Genomic DNA, 15,905 nt, shown 5'->3' with positions numbered 1-15,905 from the left:
CCCTGCCACATATAATTTAAATTTTGAAATAATTCAAGCCCACACGTTTGTACAGAACTGGAGATACTTTAGTGATTTTAGAAAACTTAACCATCGTTATCTTCTTTGATTCTCAGGAATTCTGTGAGACAGAAGGTAGAATGGCGTGGGGGAAGATGTGTTACCTTAGAAATTTGGTGACCTACACAAGATATAGACACTTCTATAGACTACTGCCTATTTCTGCATCTGTCAACTGAGAAAGTGTGGACAAGAACATGTCAGCTAAGAGCCCTCTCAGCACTATTCTAAATCTCAAGACAGAGTAAGTGCCCCCCCCAACCCCTCGTTCCCACATGTGATTAAAACCGAGGTACAGAAATGTTCAAAGATTTGTCCAAGGACAAACTGATAGTAAATGGATACCCTGGGCTTCTGAACCCCCACATGCTTTATCACAGAACCAGAGAGCACTTTCTAAAGCAGCTTTCCCTGGCTAATTACTCTTAAGAAAATGATCATGGGTATTTCCCCAAACAAGAGTCACCTTCTGAAAAAATCAGTTTGTTACTACAGTTCTAACGTGGTTTAAAGGGATCATAACTTCTTAGATACACCTATCGTTTAAAAGTGGGCATTTAATTTCTAAATACATGGGGCTTTTAAAGTAATCTTTGATATTAATTCTCATTTTGAAATTAATTTCTCATTTAAATGTTTCTTCTCTGCAATCAGCCTCTGTGTTTTTTCAGTCTTTTAACTTTATTGAGGCTTTCAAAGGCTAAGTTTTGGTAAATGTCACAGTGCACTTGAAAATATGTGGGTTATTTTCAAATAACTTTTGATACTGGTTTCTAATATAATTTCATAGTAATAAGAGAACAGACTGTGTATCATTTCAATACCTTTAGACCATGAAACTTCTGCACCTTGTTTTTTTCACCTTGCTTTATGTCCCTGGATATGTTCCAGTGTCTCCTGATTTACAGTTCAGGAAATATGAACAGAGTTTGTATCCTGCTGTTGTATGAAAACCATATAAATCTTAATTGTTGAATTGATTCACAGTGCTTTTCAGGTCTACTATATACCTCTATTTTTCTGTCTGTTCATTGTATTAATTTTTGAGAGCTTGATACTGAAACTTTAACAAAAAATCTTAATTTACTTAAAAATAACTATAATATTTAGTGGAACTATAACTTTTTTCTGTATTTTCCAAGTCTGCTTTAAATGTGTTAGCATACTTTTGTAATTTAAAAAATAATAATAAAAAATAGGTCCCAAAGTTAGCAATAGAAGTTTCAAATCACTTTTTCAGAACGTGAGGCCCCCAGATTTTTTTTAAAAAATCTAGATTCTTATCTAGAGTCTTATTTTGGTGAATTTCAATAGTACTCACATATTCAGGCCCATGTTTCTTTGCCAACATCACTGTATTATTCTACGTATGTAAGTGAAATAAATTTTTCTAGATTTTTCAAAATATTTTCATTAAGAGCTTAGGAGTTACCTGTTTCCTGCACATTGTATGAGGCTGAAGCAGTAAAGAAACAAGGAATTTGCCCAGGGACACCATGTAAGGCAACAGACATAGGACTCTGACCTGGAGGGAGAGGCTGTGCTCCAGCCTTCTGTACATGCAACTGGCCAAGTGGGGTGGTGGAATGGAAAGACTGAAAAGGCTGGGAAGTGGAGGAAGGCCCACATGTGGGAACTTCAACAGGCCCCTGCATAAAGTCACTGAATTCTTCTTCATCAAGAAAGGCAGGTGATGGGGAGACAGTTTTAGTAGAATGAGATGATGTGGGATAATCTGCAAAACGGAAAATGGCAATGAAACACACAGAAATGAAAATTAACAGGGGAAAAGAAACTGAGATGTAGCACAACTCCAACAGAACATACTGAAGCATGAACAGTGGAGGCGACTAAGAAAGAACATGTAATGACAGTCACACGGAATCATACAATGAATGCAAACACTTTGATGTCTATCTATAAATAGCTTTTTGGTCTTTTTAAAAAAAGAGGTTTTATAGCTATTTTGCATTTGGTTCAAAAGCAGAAAACTGTAAAATTCAAAATCTCTTTCCTCCTTTTATTAGAATAGCACTCATTTTTTTCCTCGAGACCACTAGTAATTTACATCAAAGTGGTGATTACTTTTGAAACTCAACTATCTGTTTATTTGGATAATATTTTCTCAAACCAATATAAATAAGAAAATCTGCCTATATGCTGCTGAATACATTTTAGAGATACACGCTGATGACTAAATTTCCTTAGGCCAGTAAAAAACAATGCATGACACATACTTATAATTTTTGATAAATCATGCCTAATTGATACACTTAGCATAGTTCATATTTCATAGGAGGATGAAAGCTACTATACAGGGAATGAAAATTACAGGGGCAACAAGAACATCAAACACATTACCAAAGTGATGCTTTCTTGGGAGAAGCACCAAAATTAGGACACTATAAAGTGTTAAGTCAAATAACTTAGCAGCCAATTAAAAAAATAAACCCTAGCTAAGCGCTACGTTTAAAAGAACTCTGCCTCTAAAAGATACAAATGTCACCATGGCTTTTTACTGTCAAATATGAGATTCACTTACGTAATAAACCTCTCTACAGGGATTAGGTTTAATAATCTAAGGCTCATTCACAATAATATTATTGTTGCTTCTTCACATTGCAAACTTTGAATTGCTATAACATTTATTAATACTAAAGTCTAATGTCACAAGGAGCAGTCTTTTTTTTTTAAAGCCCTCATTTGAAAAATGGGGACACTTATGTGCTTCTCTTTTGGATCTATGAAATAAAACCTGGAAGCATTAAAGTTCTATAAAAAGTGCAAAATGACTATAAAAAATGAAGAAAAAAGAAAAAAAGCCATGTCATAATGAATCCCAACCCTCCCAATAATGGTTACTGAGAGTGTCTGACAGTGTGTACTTAAGTTCTCAGTTTCGGTTCTCTGACCATTACTGGTAGAAAATAGCAATAATGGAAAACTGAGAGCTACTATGAATATTTTTAGATGGATCCTATTTAGGCTAAACCAATTTTTTTTTTTTTTTTAGGCTATACCAATATTTCCTTGCATTTGACTGGAATTACTTTAATTCTATGTGGCATATATTTGGCTTAAAAACTCATAGCTATAAATATATGATTAATAAGAAGTATAAAAATTATGTGATACAGTTTGTATTCACTATTTTAAGATAAACAGTCTATAGGCGAAAATTAAAAGATGTCTTTGGTGGAAAAAGGCTGGAAACTCTTTAGGTGCTTTAGGCCTAGGTTTAAGATCCTAGCTGGAGAAGCTCTGGTAATTCCTTGGGCTTGCTTCAGAAAACAAGTATTTTTCTAGCTAAGCATGAAGCAGTTAACTAGAAATAGCTAACTGCATGCATGCTGACTGAACTCAAGAGATTAACTGAACATCAAAACCCCAATGTATTATTTAACCTGTGAGGTTGTTAAACTATACTTGGTTGCCCAAACAAGGCATTCTATATGGATAGAACAGTATGTGACCTGACAATGACCATCCCTCTCTGCCTTCTTCTCCTTTTTCTAAGCTCCATGCTGGGTCCAATGTTACCATTCCAATGACTATACTCCAATGATTTACTGACTAGCTCATTCAGCTTATACATTTTCACCTTGAGGTATGCTTTTCCTTTTCTGAACTCATTCTGATCACTAATATCCATTCCCTTTTCAATCTCAGTATATATTTTACTTTGGGGCACACTTTTTGTAATGATAACCTGAGTATATAATCTAACAAGTGAAATTAATGGACAGAGGCAAAGCTGTCCCAGAAAGTCAAGAACTCATTACTGTGCCAACATTAGATTATTTCTTCCTGATATCACCTATAAAATATAAAGGTTTAAGATAAAATTTGTCAATATGACATATGCTAGGAAATAATAGTATTTAGCTGAATTATTTATGAAAACTATTCACCCATTAATGGTAAGCTAATCTTGAAATTAGCTGAGAATAAAATGTCAAAATATCAAATTTTAAAAAAGGATGTGGTAACAGCTATGTGAAGATAAGATTCATTTCAACTGCTACATGTTTAACACACATGCAATCCCGCCCCCCGACCCCCATAAATTTCCTTTACTCTGCTTTATCAGGTACTTTTCCTTTGCTTATTTGATGATGACATAATGAAATGAATATAAAAAATAATGAAATAAAAACTACAAAGAAATATATTTTCATTTCTACAAAGAAAAAACTAAAACTTCACAAGAAAATTATTAAATCCATGACTTTTTAAAGGAATCATTGAGAAAATCTGTAAGTTTAATCACACTGAGTAAAACCTAAACTAGTTCACTAGTTCATAAAAAGTAAAATTAATTTAAAATAATAAGAATGCAATAGTAAACTCATTTACTACATTTGCTTTGAGTGAATGAGTTTTACTAATGTTAACATACTCATTTGTACAGAAGATTTACAAGTAAAGTTAACATACTGACATTTACTAGAAGACAAGAAGTTTTCCCTGCAAGACAGTTATCTAGACCAGAGCTCTTAATCCACTATAAATTTTAAAACATCTAAATCTGTATTTAGCTTGAAGTAAGAATTCAACATTCACTCTCCACACACACACACACACACACACGTCAGTTAAAAACACAGGGACTTCAATCATCTTCCATCAAAAGAAAATTAAAATTAAAACTACCTGGTTTCTTAGGGTGTGATGCTGGAGTAGGATGCATCTTAGCATCTCTGGAAAACCCATCTAAGTTTCCTTTTATGGCTTCCAAAGCATCATCTCTACTCTTCTCTCCTGTCTGAGAGACAATAAATGTATATATATTTCTTCACTTACCTCTCACACTTTGTCCTAAATTCACACAAGTTGAAAGAGAACTGCAGATATTCAACTATTTCCAATATTTTTACCACATATGTCAGGCAGTGAATTTTCCAAGTCAGAAAAACACTGACACACAGCAAAATAAAACAGTACTCCATAGAATCTTATTAAAAGGTCCATTTAAAACTACTTTAGGGCAGTGGTCCCCAACCTTTTTGACACCAGGGCCCAGTTCGTGGAAGACAATTTCTCCACAGATAGGGACGGGGATGGGAGGTGTGTGTGTGGGGTGGCGCGATGGGGAAGGCGGAGATTGCTTTAGGATAATTCAAACACGTGACATTTGTTATGCACTTAATTTCTATTACATCAGCTCCACTTCAGATCATCAGGAATTAGATCCCAGAGGCTGGGGACCCCTGCTTTAGGGTATAGGAGTTCGATATTAAGTCTCCAGTGTTAATGCTTCCCAAGAAAAGGTTGTAAGCACCCCAAAGGTAGTACACACAGGTGGAGAAGATAATGCCTGACATCTCATTCCCTTCAACAATAAAGTCTCTTTACAGAAAGAGAGAAGTCCTTCACTTTTGGACTTAAGACAAAGGAAAATCAATCAACCGCACCTACAGCCGGGGCTGGTGTCCCGGTGACAAAGCCCACTGAGTGAGTGAGAGGAGGCACGCAGTGGGTGTGCGTGGGGCGGAGTACGTTACCTTGGGTTTCACGCTACTCAGAAGTCTGAGCTTTTGCTTCTGCTCTTCAAACTGGCGTCTTTTTCTTTCTTCTTCTAAGAGCTTTTGCTGCTGTTCAAATCGTTTTCTGAAGGAAAAACAACCATTAAAGAGTCAGCTTCAGGGATTATTAACTGACTGTTAGATTCATACTTCTTTTACTAATAGCTTCAGCAATGTCACCTTGCATTTCTAGAACTAAAAACTTCACTGATAATTGTACCTAATTTTCTGAAGATAATCCTATGTCTCCACTATATGAATTTCCAAATATATGAAATAAGTCTAAAAAATGATGTACCTAAATTATAAACATGAACTTATTTCTTATCTAATTTGCAAAAGTAGGAGACAACATTCTACATTCAAAGTATATATATATATATAAAAAACAAACAGGGAGGTGGACAAAATAAACACACTCTTTGCTCTGCATACAAAAAAGAAACTTCTACTCGGGGAGGCAGTACCATACATGAGAAAGAGCAATGGCTCTGGGAATCAGGAGGCCTGCACTTGGGTCCAGGTTTTTGCAGTAACTGTGTAGCCTGGACTGACAAGTTGCTTATTTCTCTGGACTTCATTTTCCCAAGATGTAACATCAGTGGATTGAATTCTAGGATCTCTAAGGTCCCTTCTGGCTTTAAACTTTTAAATAATAAGAGCATTTTAAAGAGCTTTAAGGGCACTGTGACTGTTTCCTCTTCAAATCTGCACTACAGATTATTTGACCATTTTAAACTTAAGTGCTATCATGCATCTTTATCCTTGCATCCTGAGGTTTCTTACTGCTGCTCCTCAGCAAACTGCTTCTGCATGTCTGGAGTGTACTGTGGGCCTGGAGGACGCATTCCCAGGAATGGTGCTTGTCCCAGGTAAGGCATTCCTCCTGCTGGTATTGGTCCCATTGGGATCCCTGCCTAGAAACAACAGACAAAGACTTAGGCTTAAAAAACACAATTTCTCCTTTTTTTTTTTTTTTGGCTGTGCTACGCAGCATGTGGTATCAGTTCCCTGGCCAGGGATGGAACCTGTGCCCCCTGTAGTGAAAGCATGGGGTCTTAACCAAGTCCCCACAACTTTTTCTTTTAACTACTACAAAGAAAAACTGTAGCTTCCATAACTTTTCTTTTCCTCTTTAGTTGGTGGTGTGTGCTTCTCATCGCGGTAGCTTCCCTCGCAGAGCACAGGCTCTAGGGTGCTCGGGCGTCCGTAGTCGTGGCGAACGGGCTTAACTGCCTGGCGCCGCATGGAATCTTCCCGGAGCAGGGAAGACAGAACCTGTGTCCCCTGCACTGGCAGGCAGATTCTTAACCACTGGACCACAAGAGGAGGCCTGTATTAATTAACTTTAATAGAAGATTCAAAGGACATAGGCTAAAAATGAAAAGCTCCCCTTAATATCTTGCCTCTCCCATGCCTTCATGTCTGAGAGGACCACCACTGCTAACAGTCTGAGGAAGTGTGCGTCAAATCTTTCAGACTGGGTGTGTTAGAAAGCACACACACACACACGTTACATCTGGTGAGCTCACTGAGCCATACTCTCTGAGGTGTCGTATCTTACATGTCTTTGTATTTCTAGCAATAGATAAGAGCCTGGCATACGGCAGTTATTCCACAAATGAGATTAAACACGTATTTCCAATATGTATGATAGGATAATGAATATTTTGATATTATTATACCCTTGGTATCCCAACTTTTACAGAAAAAAATATATTTAATGAATACTAAATGACGTATCTTCAAGATCTTTCTGTGTTGTTGGGTGTTGTCATTATAAACATGCCTGAACCGGCTAAGTCTGCTCCTGCCCCTAAAAAGGGCTCTGAAAACGCTGTGACCAAGGCCCAGAAGAAGCACGGCAAGAAGCACAAGCGCAGCCACAAGGAGAGCTACTCCGTGTACGTGTACAAGGCGCTGAAGCAAGTCCATCTGGACACCGGCATCTCGTCCAAGGCCATGGGCACATGAACTCCTTTGTCAAGGACATTTTCGAGTGCATCGCTGGCGAGGCATCGCGCCTGACGCATTACAAGCGCTCGACTATCACATCCAGGGAGATCCAGACCGCCGTGCACTTGCTGCTACCTGGGGAGCTGTCCAAGCACGCCGTGTCCCAGGGCACTAAGGCTGTCACCAAGTATACCAGCTCCAAGTAAATATAATATGCCTAGCCGCTGTTAACGGAGAAGGCAATGGCACCCCACTCCAGTACTCTTGCCTGGAAAATCCCATGGACAGAGGGCCTGGTGGGCTGTATGTAGTCCATGGGGTCGCTAAGGGTCAGACGCGACTGAGCAACTTCACTTTCACTTTCAAATGACAAATCAATACAATAGTATAAAGTTTACTGAAGTGTCCAGAAGAATAGCATTGCACAAGAGCTAACCACAAAACTTAATATGAATCATGATGACGGGGACGATGGAAATGATGGTTAACAGCTAATTTTTACTGAGTGAAAATGTCTCTATTCTTCAACCTTCTCCCTGAAAGGTTTCCCTTCAGTTCCCTAACTTGAAACTTGGCTGTCCCTGAAAGCCCTCTCACTTGGAGACTGCTACTTTTCTTCAAACATTTCCTGTAAATGGACAATATTCTCCTTGGTTCCAAACCCCTTTTCTCATCTCTTTTCCTTCAAAACCCTGAACACATTTTAATTTCTTACAATCAGACTTCATCAGTTACTCTCCTACCCTATTTATGCCATCTACTCCCTCACTCTTCAACTTCAAATCCTTGCTATGGTCCATTCTACTCTTAAACTGCTCCTGGTCAATAATCACGAGGATGACTCATCTAACACTGGCGTTTCAGGTCTCATCACAATCATGTTCAACATACCACTCTAGTTTCCCATTCCATGGTCATCACCCCGCTCATCTGGCCCAACAGCTGCATCATCTCCAAAATCTTGATTTTAAGCATGCCAATAATTGACCACCACTTTCTATTCTTCCAGTTCATGCTCTCCAGCAATTCTTTTATTTCATTAATACTTCCCTCCCATCCATTAATCTTTCCACTTTCCCACCACTGATCATGCTCATCATGTCCTCACTTCTCGTCTTGCTCAGCTTAGACTCCAGGATTCAATATTAAATATCCTTGTAAACATCCTTCGCTCCCCTACCTCTGGCTTCCTTGGTATGGTCACCTGGGACTTCATTCTTGTTAGTCAACTAATCACTTTCTCTCATCCTTATACCCAAACCACTTAATCTTACTGGAGAGAAAAACCTTGAAGAGTCACCTTAAATCCTTTTAAAAAATGTTTGTTTGTTTTTGGCTTTGCTGGTCTTTGCTGCTGTGAGGGCTTTTCTCTAGTTGTGGTGAGCAGGGGCTACTCTCTAGAGGCAGTGCACACATTCTCACTGAGGTGTCTTCTCGCATTGTGGAGCACAGACTCTAGGGCGTGCAGGCCTCAGTAGCTGCAGCTCCCAGGCTCTAGAGCACAGGCTCAATAGTTGTGGTACATGGGCCTGGGTGCTCCAAGGCATGTGGGATCTTCCCAGACCAGGGACTGAATCCGTATTGCCTGCACTGGCAGGTGGGTTCTTTGTCGCTGGGCCACCAGGAAAGCCCCATCTTAAATTTCTAGCTACAAATCTCAAATGGTTTCCCAACACAGGAGCCTTACAGGGACTCTTACCTTGTAGGATTTCAATGCTTTGAGTTGCTTGAGATTTGCTATGGCCCAGCATATTTCAATTTCAATATTCCATGTTTGCTTAAAACGAAAGTAATTTTGAGGACTTCCTTGGTGGTCCAGTGATTAAGACTGCATGCTCCCAAAGCAGGGGCATGAGTCCGCTCCCTGGTCAGGGAGCTAGTATCCTGTATGCCACACTGTGTGGCCAAAACAAAAGTGTTTTACAATCGTTAGACACAGTATCCTATTATCCATTAATCAAGTTTGTTAAGAAGCTCGTTTAAAATGTGTATCTTTACTGATTGTGAACTTGTCTATTTCTCCTTATTTTTCCGTCAGTTTCTATCTTACACATTTTGAGGCCAGGTTATTAGGTGCATACAAACTAATATCTTTCTGACGAATTTAATCTCTTATCAAGTGAAATGCCCTCTTACCTCCAGGCTTTTAAGGCTTTTTGACTTAAAAGTATATTTTGTCTGATTTTGCTTTAATAGAAATCATGTTAGTATTTCCCTCAAATTAAAAAAAAAAAGTATTTCTTTTGAACTTTTCTAAAATACCTTCTTGTTCTGAACCTTTACTGAGATCGTGGAAGACTGTTTTAAGGTTTAGAAGTAATACAATACATGTAAAGTACCTGGAACACTGTTTAGCACATATGAGTAAATAAATAGCTGCTAAGTCGCTTCAGTCATGTCCGACTCTGTGCGACCTCAGAGACGACAGCCCACCAGGCTCCCCCGTCCCTGGGATTCTTCAGGCAAGAACACTGGAGTGGGTTGCCATTTCCTTCTCCAAAATAATAGCAGCTATTATAAAATAATTATCTTTAACATTAGAAGTAATACCAATGACAGAATAGAATACTTTCAAAAACAGTAATGATTCCATTTTTTTTCTGAAACAAGATTCTTCAAATACAGAATTAAACAAGTAGATAAAAGAACACAATAGCTGTAATACAGATATCATTTTATTGTGTTCCTGCCATACGTCAGCCATAGAACTAGTCATATGTATACATAATTCTCAATAAATGTAAGATCACAAGAATTAGAGATAATTCTGATAATGATTAATAAATAGACCTTAATAAGAACAAACACTTATGAAGTCTGTACTAAGTCCCAGGGGCTTTTCTAAGCGCTTTACATGTATCAATTAATTGAACCCTTATAATAAACCTACGCAGTAGGTGCTCCTATTCAGATAAGGAAACTGAAGTAGAAAATAGTTAAGTATCTCACTCGTTACTGGCAATGACAGAGCCAGGATTAGAACCAGGCAGCTTCTGGTTCCAAAATCCATTTTCTCCATCATGCTATGCTGCCTGTCCAGTTATCAAAAACCACCAAATTCAGACTTAAAACTATTTTAAATGTTTTTTCCTGCCTATTCATATGCTCAGACACATTACCTGTTCAATGAATACTAGCAACCTGGCAGGTTTATAAATAGTTTCCAGTACTTTACAACTGAAGTTACAAGTAATATTGCTTAATTACTAACACTCTATTCTAAATCCTGGATGATGGTGGCCATGCATATTTATTTTTAATCACAGTATGGTTCTCTTGCTGCTAAAAATTAGTGTCATAGTCCTAGTATTATATTTCTCCTTCTCCCACTATAATGTAATCAGTTCCTTATTTTTTCCAGTTTTATTGAGATAATTTGACATATGATAATACTGTATAAGTTTAAGGTAGGTAACATGCTTATTTGATACACTTGTTTATATATCACAAAATGATTACCACCATAGCATTAACTAACATTTTTGTCATGTCACATAATTATCATTTCTTTTTTGAGGTAAGGGATTAAATTTCTTTTTAAATTTTGACTTAGTTTACCCAAATCAAAACTTGTTCTTAGTTATGTTCAATAACATAGAACACAGAAGAAATCACTCAAATCAGACAGGCTAAAAGACAAAATGATATATTCCACAAAAATAATAAAGAATGAAAGAAGGTGTTATTATCCACATTGCCTTTCTAGTTACACAATTCTGTTCTTCAAGAAGATTCAAACTTTGTAAATGGCATTGTGTGTTTCTCCTATTCCTTAAAAGTAACTTTATACATGTCATACAGCCTAATTTTAGGCTTTCTTTTGAAATCTAGATAAACTGAAAGGTTAAGAGATACCAATCCTTATCTATACAGTGAATGAATAACACAGCAAAAACAAAAACAAAAACAAAACAAAACCCACTCAGAAATCTGAGATACATTCAATAAACTACTCAAAAGACTAAAACATAAATAAATTAACCCCCAAGTTGAAAGTTACCCAAGACTACTGAAAACCTGAACAAGTGGAGAGATGCGACAGCAAGACTAAATGAGTGAAAATGTCAATTTCAATCAAAATCCCTACAGGTTTTACATGGAATTTGCTCAACTGATCTCAAAATTCATACTGAAGGGGATGTGGCCATGAATAGCCATTATTCTTTAAAAGAACAACAGAGGCTCCACTCCACCAGATAAAGGCTCATCTTGGGTTAGAACACAAGACAGTAAGGCATGTACTGATGCAGGTATAGACACATACAGCAATGAGGCAAACGAAAGAGCTTAAAAACCAAAGAAAGCATGTGAAGAAATTAGGCATTACAGGAGTCATCTTAGATTTCAACAGGTACAGAATGGGCTACTGATAAATGATTTGGGGGACAACCATCTATTCAAATAGAAAATAAAATTAGGCTCTTCAGCATCATACTGATACCCAAAGAACAATTCCAGGTAGGTTAAAGACCTATATATAAAAAATTTAATTTTTTAATAAGAAAACACAGGAGAATATCAGTACTACCTCTGGGTTGGATTATGTCATAGATGAGACACAAAAAGCTCAAACCATAAAAGAAATGATTTATCCATCAGACTTAACTTCTACAAAACATGACACCATTGACAAAGTTAATAAATAAGCCTAAGTCTAGAAGGACATACTGACGGCACAAATAACCACAAAGGTTAGAATCCAGAATACATAATGAACACTTATACAGAGTGAAGTAAGTCAGAAAGAAAAGCAGCAATACAGTACACTAACGCATATATATGGAATTTAGAAAGATGGTAATGATGACCCTGTATGTGAGATAGCAAAAGAGACACAGATGTATAGAACAGTCTTTTGGACTCTGTGGGAGAGGGAGAGGATGAGATGATTTGGGAGAATGGCATTGAAACATGTATATTATCATAAGTGAAACAGATCGCCAGTCCAGGTTCGATGCATGAGACAGGGTGCTCAGGGCTGGTGCACTGGGACAACCCTGAGGGATGGGATGGGGAGGGAGGGCGGAGGGGGCGTTCAGGATGGGGAACATGTGTACACCCATGGCTGTTTCATGTCCATGTATGGCAAAAATCATTACAATATTACAAAGTAATTAGCCTCCAATTAAAATAAATTTTTTAAAAAATCCATAAACTCAAAACAGAAAGCAAAAAATTGGGAGCAACTTAAGTGTCCATCAACAGAAGAATATATACATATATTTTCCTGCAACATAATACTACAGAGCAGGTGTGTGTGCGTCTATGTGCACGTGTGTGTGCACCTGGTCACGTCTGACTCTTTGCAAACCCACAGACTGTAGCCCGCCAGCTCCTCTGGAATTTTCCAGGCAAGAATACTGGAGTGGGTTGCCATTTCCTTCTCCAGGGGAACTTTGCAACCCAGGGATGGAACCCATGTCTTCTGTGTTTCCTGCACTGGCAGGTAGATTCTTTACCACTGTGCCAGCTGGGAAGCCCCAGCAGCTATATGAACACTTAAAAAAAAACCTTTAAATAATACAGTTATAATTTTCTTCCTCTATTTACCCAGAGATTATCACTGTCATAAATTCACTTTTGTTTCCTTTCATTTCTGTATATGTTTATATAATTCATGAATGTCATAATCTCTAGGTTTTAAAATTTTACATGTGTTTCCTTCTGTATTTGACTTTTTTCACTTAACAATGGTTTTCTCCAAAGATTTATCCCAGTTACGGAATGATGCCGATGAAAAATAAAAACAGTGTTGGAAGAAATTAGTCATAAATAAATAGAAACATAATCCATATTTCATGGATTGGCAAACTTAATATCGTTAAAATGTTAATATTACCCAAAGCAATCTACAAAAGAAATCCCTATAAAAATCCCAACGAGATTTTTGCAGCAATAAAAAAATCCATCCTAAAATTCATACAGAATCTCAAGGGACCCCTAATAGCCAAACAGTCTTGAAAAAGAACAACAAAACTGGAGGATTCAAGCTTCCAGATCTCAAAACCTACCACCAAACTACAGCTATCGAAATAGTAATAGTACTGCCATAAAGCAGGCTTCCCTTTTGGCTCAGATGGTAAAGAATCCGCCTGCAATGCAGGAGACCTGGGTTCGATCCCTGGGATAGGAAAACCCCCTGGAGAAGGGAACGGCTACCCACTCCAGTATTTTGGCCTGGAAAATTCCATGGTCTGTATAATTCATGGGCTTGCGAAGAGTTGGACACGACTGAGCAACTTGCACTTCACTTTCACTGGCATAAAGTAAGACTGTTACAGAGCAGTGGAAAAGAACAGAAAGCCAGAAATAAACTCTTGTATATATGGTTCAAATGATTTTTGATGAAGGTGCTAAGACCTGGGTAAACGACAGTCTTTTTCAACAAATGGCGGTCATCAACAGAACTGGGCCCTCAGCCAACACCCTATACAAAAATTAACTCCAAATGGATCGTGAACCAAAATGTAAGACCTAGAACAATAAAACTCTTAGTAGAAAACACAGAACAGAAACTTCATAACACTGGATTTTGCAATGATTTCTTGAATATGACATCAGGCACAGTTAACAAAAGAATGAATAGACAACCTGGACTTCAAGAAAACGTTAAAAATGTGTATATTAAGAGACACAACCCACAGAGTAAAAAGGCAACCCACAGAATGGGAGTTAATATTTGCAAATCACATATATGATACGGGATTCATGTCCAAAATAAACAGGAAAGTCCTAAAACTCAACAACAAAAAACTCAATTCAAAAATGGGCAAAGAATTTGAACAGACATTTCTCCAAAGATATTCAAATGGCTGATAAAACCATGAAAAGATATTCAACATCACTAATCATGAGAAATGCAAATCTAAACTATGAGATTTCACTTCACACTCATTACTCTGGCTCCTATCAAAAAACATAAAATGTCAAAACACAGGATATGCAACTCAAAAGACTGAATCCTAATGTAGACTATGAACTGTAGTTCATCGAAATGTATCAACACTGGCTCACTAATTTCACTTATTATAACAAATGCACCACACTCATATAGGATGTTGAGGAAACTGTATACTGGAGAGGGAAGGAGGCACACTGGAGATTTCTGTGCTTTCCAGTCAACTTTTTTATAAAACTAAAACTCCTCTATAAAACAGTCAAAGAATTTAAAACAATAACAAAAAACATGTGTTGCAAGGATATGGAAAAACTGAAACTCTTTTGTATTGTTGGTGGGAATAAAATGGTACAGCTTCTGCGGAAAACAGTATGGAGGTTCCTCAAAAATCAAAATAGAACTACCATATGACTCAGCAATTCCATTTCTGAGTATATACCCAAAAGAATTGAGAAGAGTCTAGAAGAGATACTGGAACATCCATATTCATAGCAACTTCATTCACAATAGCTAAAACACAGAGGCAACCCAAGTGTCCACAGACCAACGAAAGGATAAGTAAAATGTGGTATGTGCACACAATGGACATTAGTTTTAAAAAGGAAGCAAATTCTGCAATGTTACAACACGGATAAACCTTGAGCACTATGCTAGTGAAAATAAACCAGTCACAAAAAGACAAAGACTGTATGCTTCTATTTACATGAGGTACTTAGAGTAGTCAAAATCACAAAGACTTAAAGTATAAGGGTAGATGCATGGGGTTGGAGGGAGGGAAGAATGGGGAGTTATCGAACAATAAGGATAATTTTAGATTTACAAAATGAAGAGAGTTACAAGAATGGATGGTGGTAATGGCTGCATAACAATGTGAATATATTTAATACCACTAAACTGTACACTTAAAAATAGTTAACATGGTAAACTTTATGTGTATTTTACTGTAACAGTGTTGGAGAAAACATAGGAGGAATCATATTACACAGCTAACATAATCAAGACTAGCAGACACACGCATCAGTGGATTGGAACAGAGAACCTAGAAAAACACCGAGATAAACATGCCTAAGTGCTATGGTCGACTATGTCGCCACTCTGATCTTGAACTTCCAGCCTCTAGAACTGGGAAAACTAAATTTCTGTCGTTTATAAGCTATCAAATCTCTCATATTTTGTTACAGTAGCCTGAACAGACTAAAAAACAAGACAAAAACTGACAGAAAATATCTGCAAACCACACATCCAAAAAAGGGCTAGTATGCAGAATATATAAAGATCTCTTGACATTCAACAGTTGATAGCTTATGGTGAACAGTGTCAGAATTTGTGGTCTCTGAAGGAGAAAATTTCATTCTGGGACCCAAAAGACACAGTGTCAGTCACTCAAGAGCTTTGTGTAGCAAAGTTTTATTACAGTGAAAGGACAGAGTGAGCCTCCACCAAGAGGCACTAAAAGCAGGTAGCAG

The 15,905-nt window shown here is 37.5% G+C and overlaps 1 protein-coding gene and 1 pseudogene across 8 annotated transcripts in view; one reads left to right on the top strand and one right to left on the bottom strand.

The window, feature by feature from the left end:
* The window catches only part of SYNRG (synergin, gamma), an 87,995-nt gene that overhangs the window by 54,685 nt on the left and 17,405 nt on the right, over nucleotides 1-15,905 (bottom strand). For 6 of the 8 annotated variants that reach the window (XM_010861537.1, XM_010861539.1, XM_010861543.1 and 3 more), the window contains exons 4-7: nucleotides 6,372-6,502; nucleotides 5,565-5,670; nucleotides 4,714-4,825; nucleotides 1,586-1,795 (exon numbers count right to left, since the gene is read on the bottom strand). In XM_010861537.1, the coding sequence (XP_010859839.1) occupies nucleotides 1,586-1,795; nucleotides 4,714-4,825; nucleotides 5,565-5,670; nucleotides 6,372-6,502 (559 nt within the window). The remainder of the gene's footprint in view (nucleotides 1-1,585; nucleotides 1,796-4,713; nucleotides 4,826-5,564; nucleotides 5,671-6,371; nucleotides 6,503-15,905) is intronic. The other 2 variants (XM_010861541.1, XM_010861544.1) reach the window with 2 other exon arrangements.
* Nucleotides 6,571-7,782, top strand: LOC105004043 (annotated as a pseudogene).

This window comes from Bison bison, unplaced genomic scaffold (assembly GCF_000754665.1).
Source record: "Bison bison bison isolate TAMUID 2011002044 unplaced genomic scaffold, Bison_UMD1.0 scf7180017864472, whole genome shotgun sequence".
Classification (NCBI taxonomy): Eukaryota; Metazoa; Chordata; class Mammalia; order Artiodactyla; family Bovidae; genus Bison; species Bison bison.
Note: the sequence above shows the minus strand (reverse complement) of the source record. Positions and strands in the feature narration are given on the sequence as shown.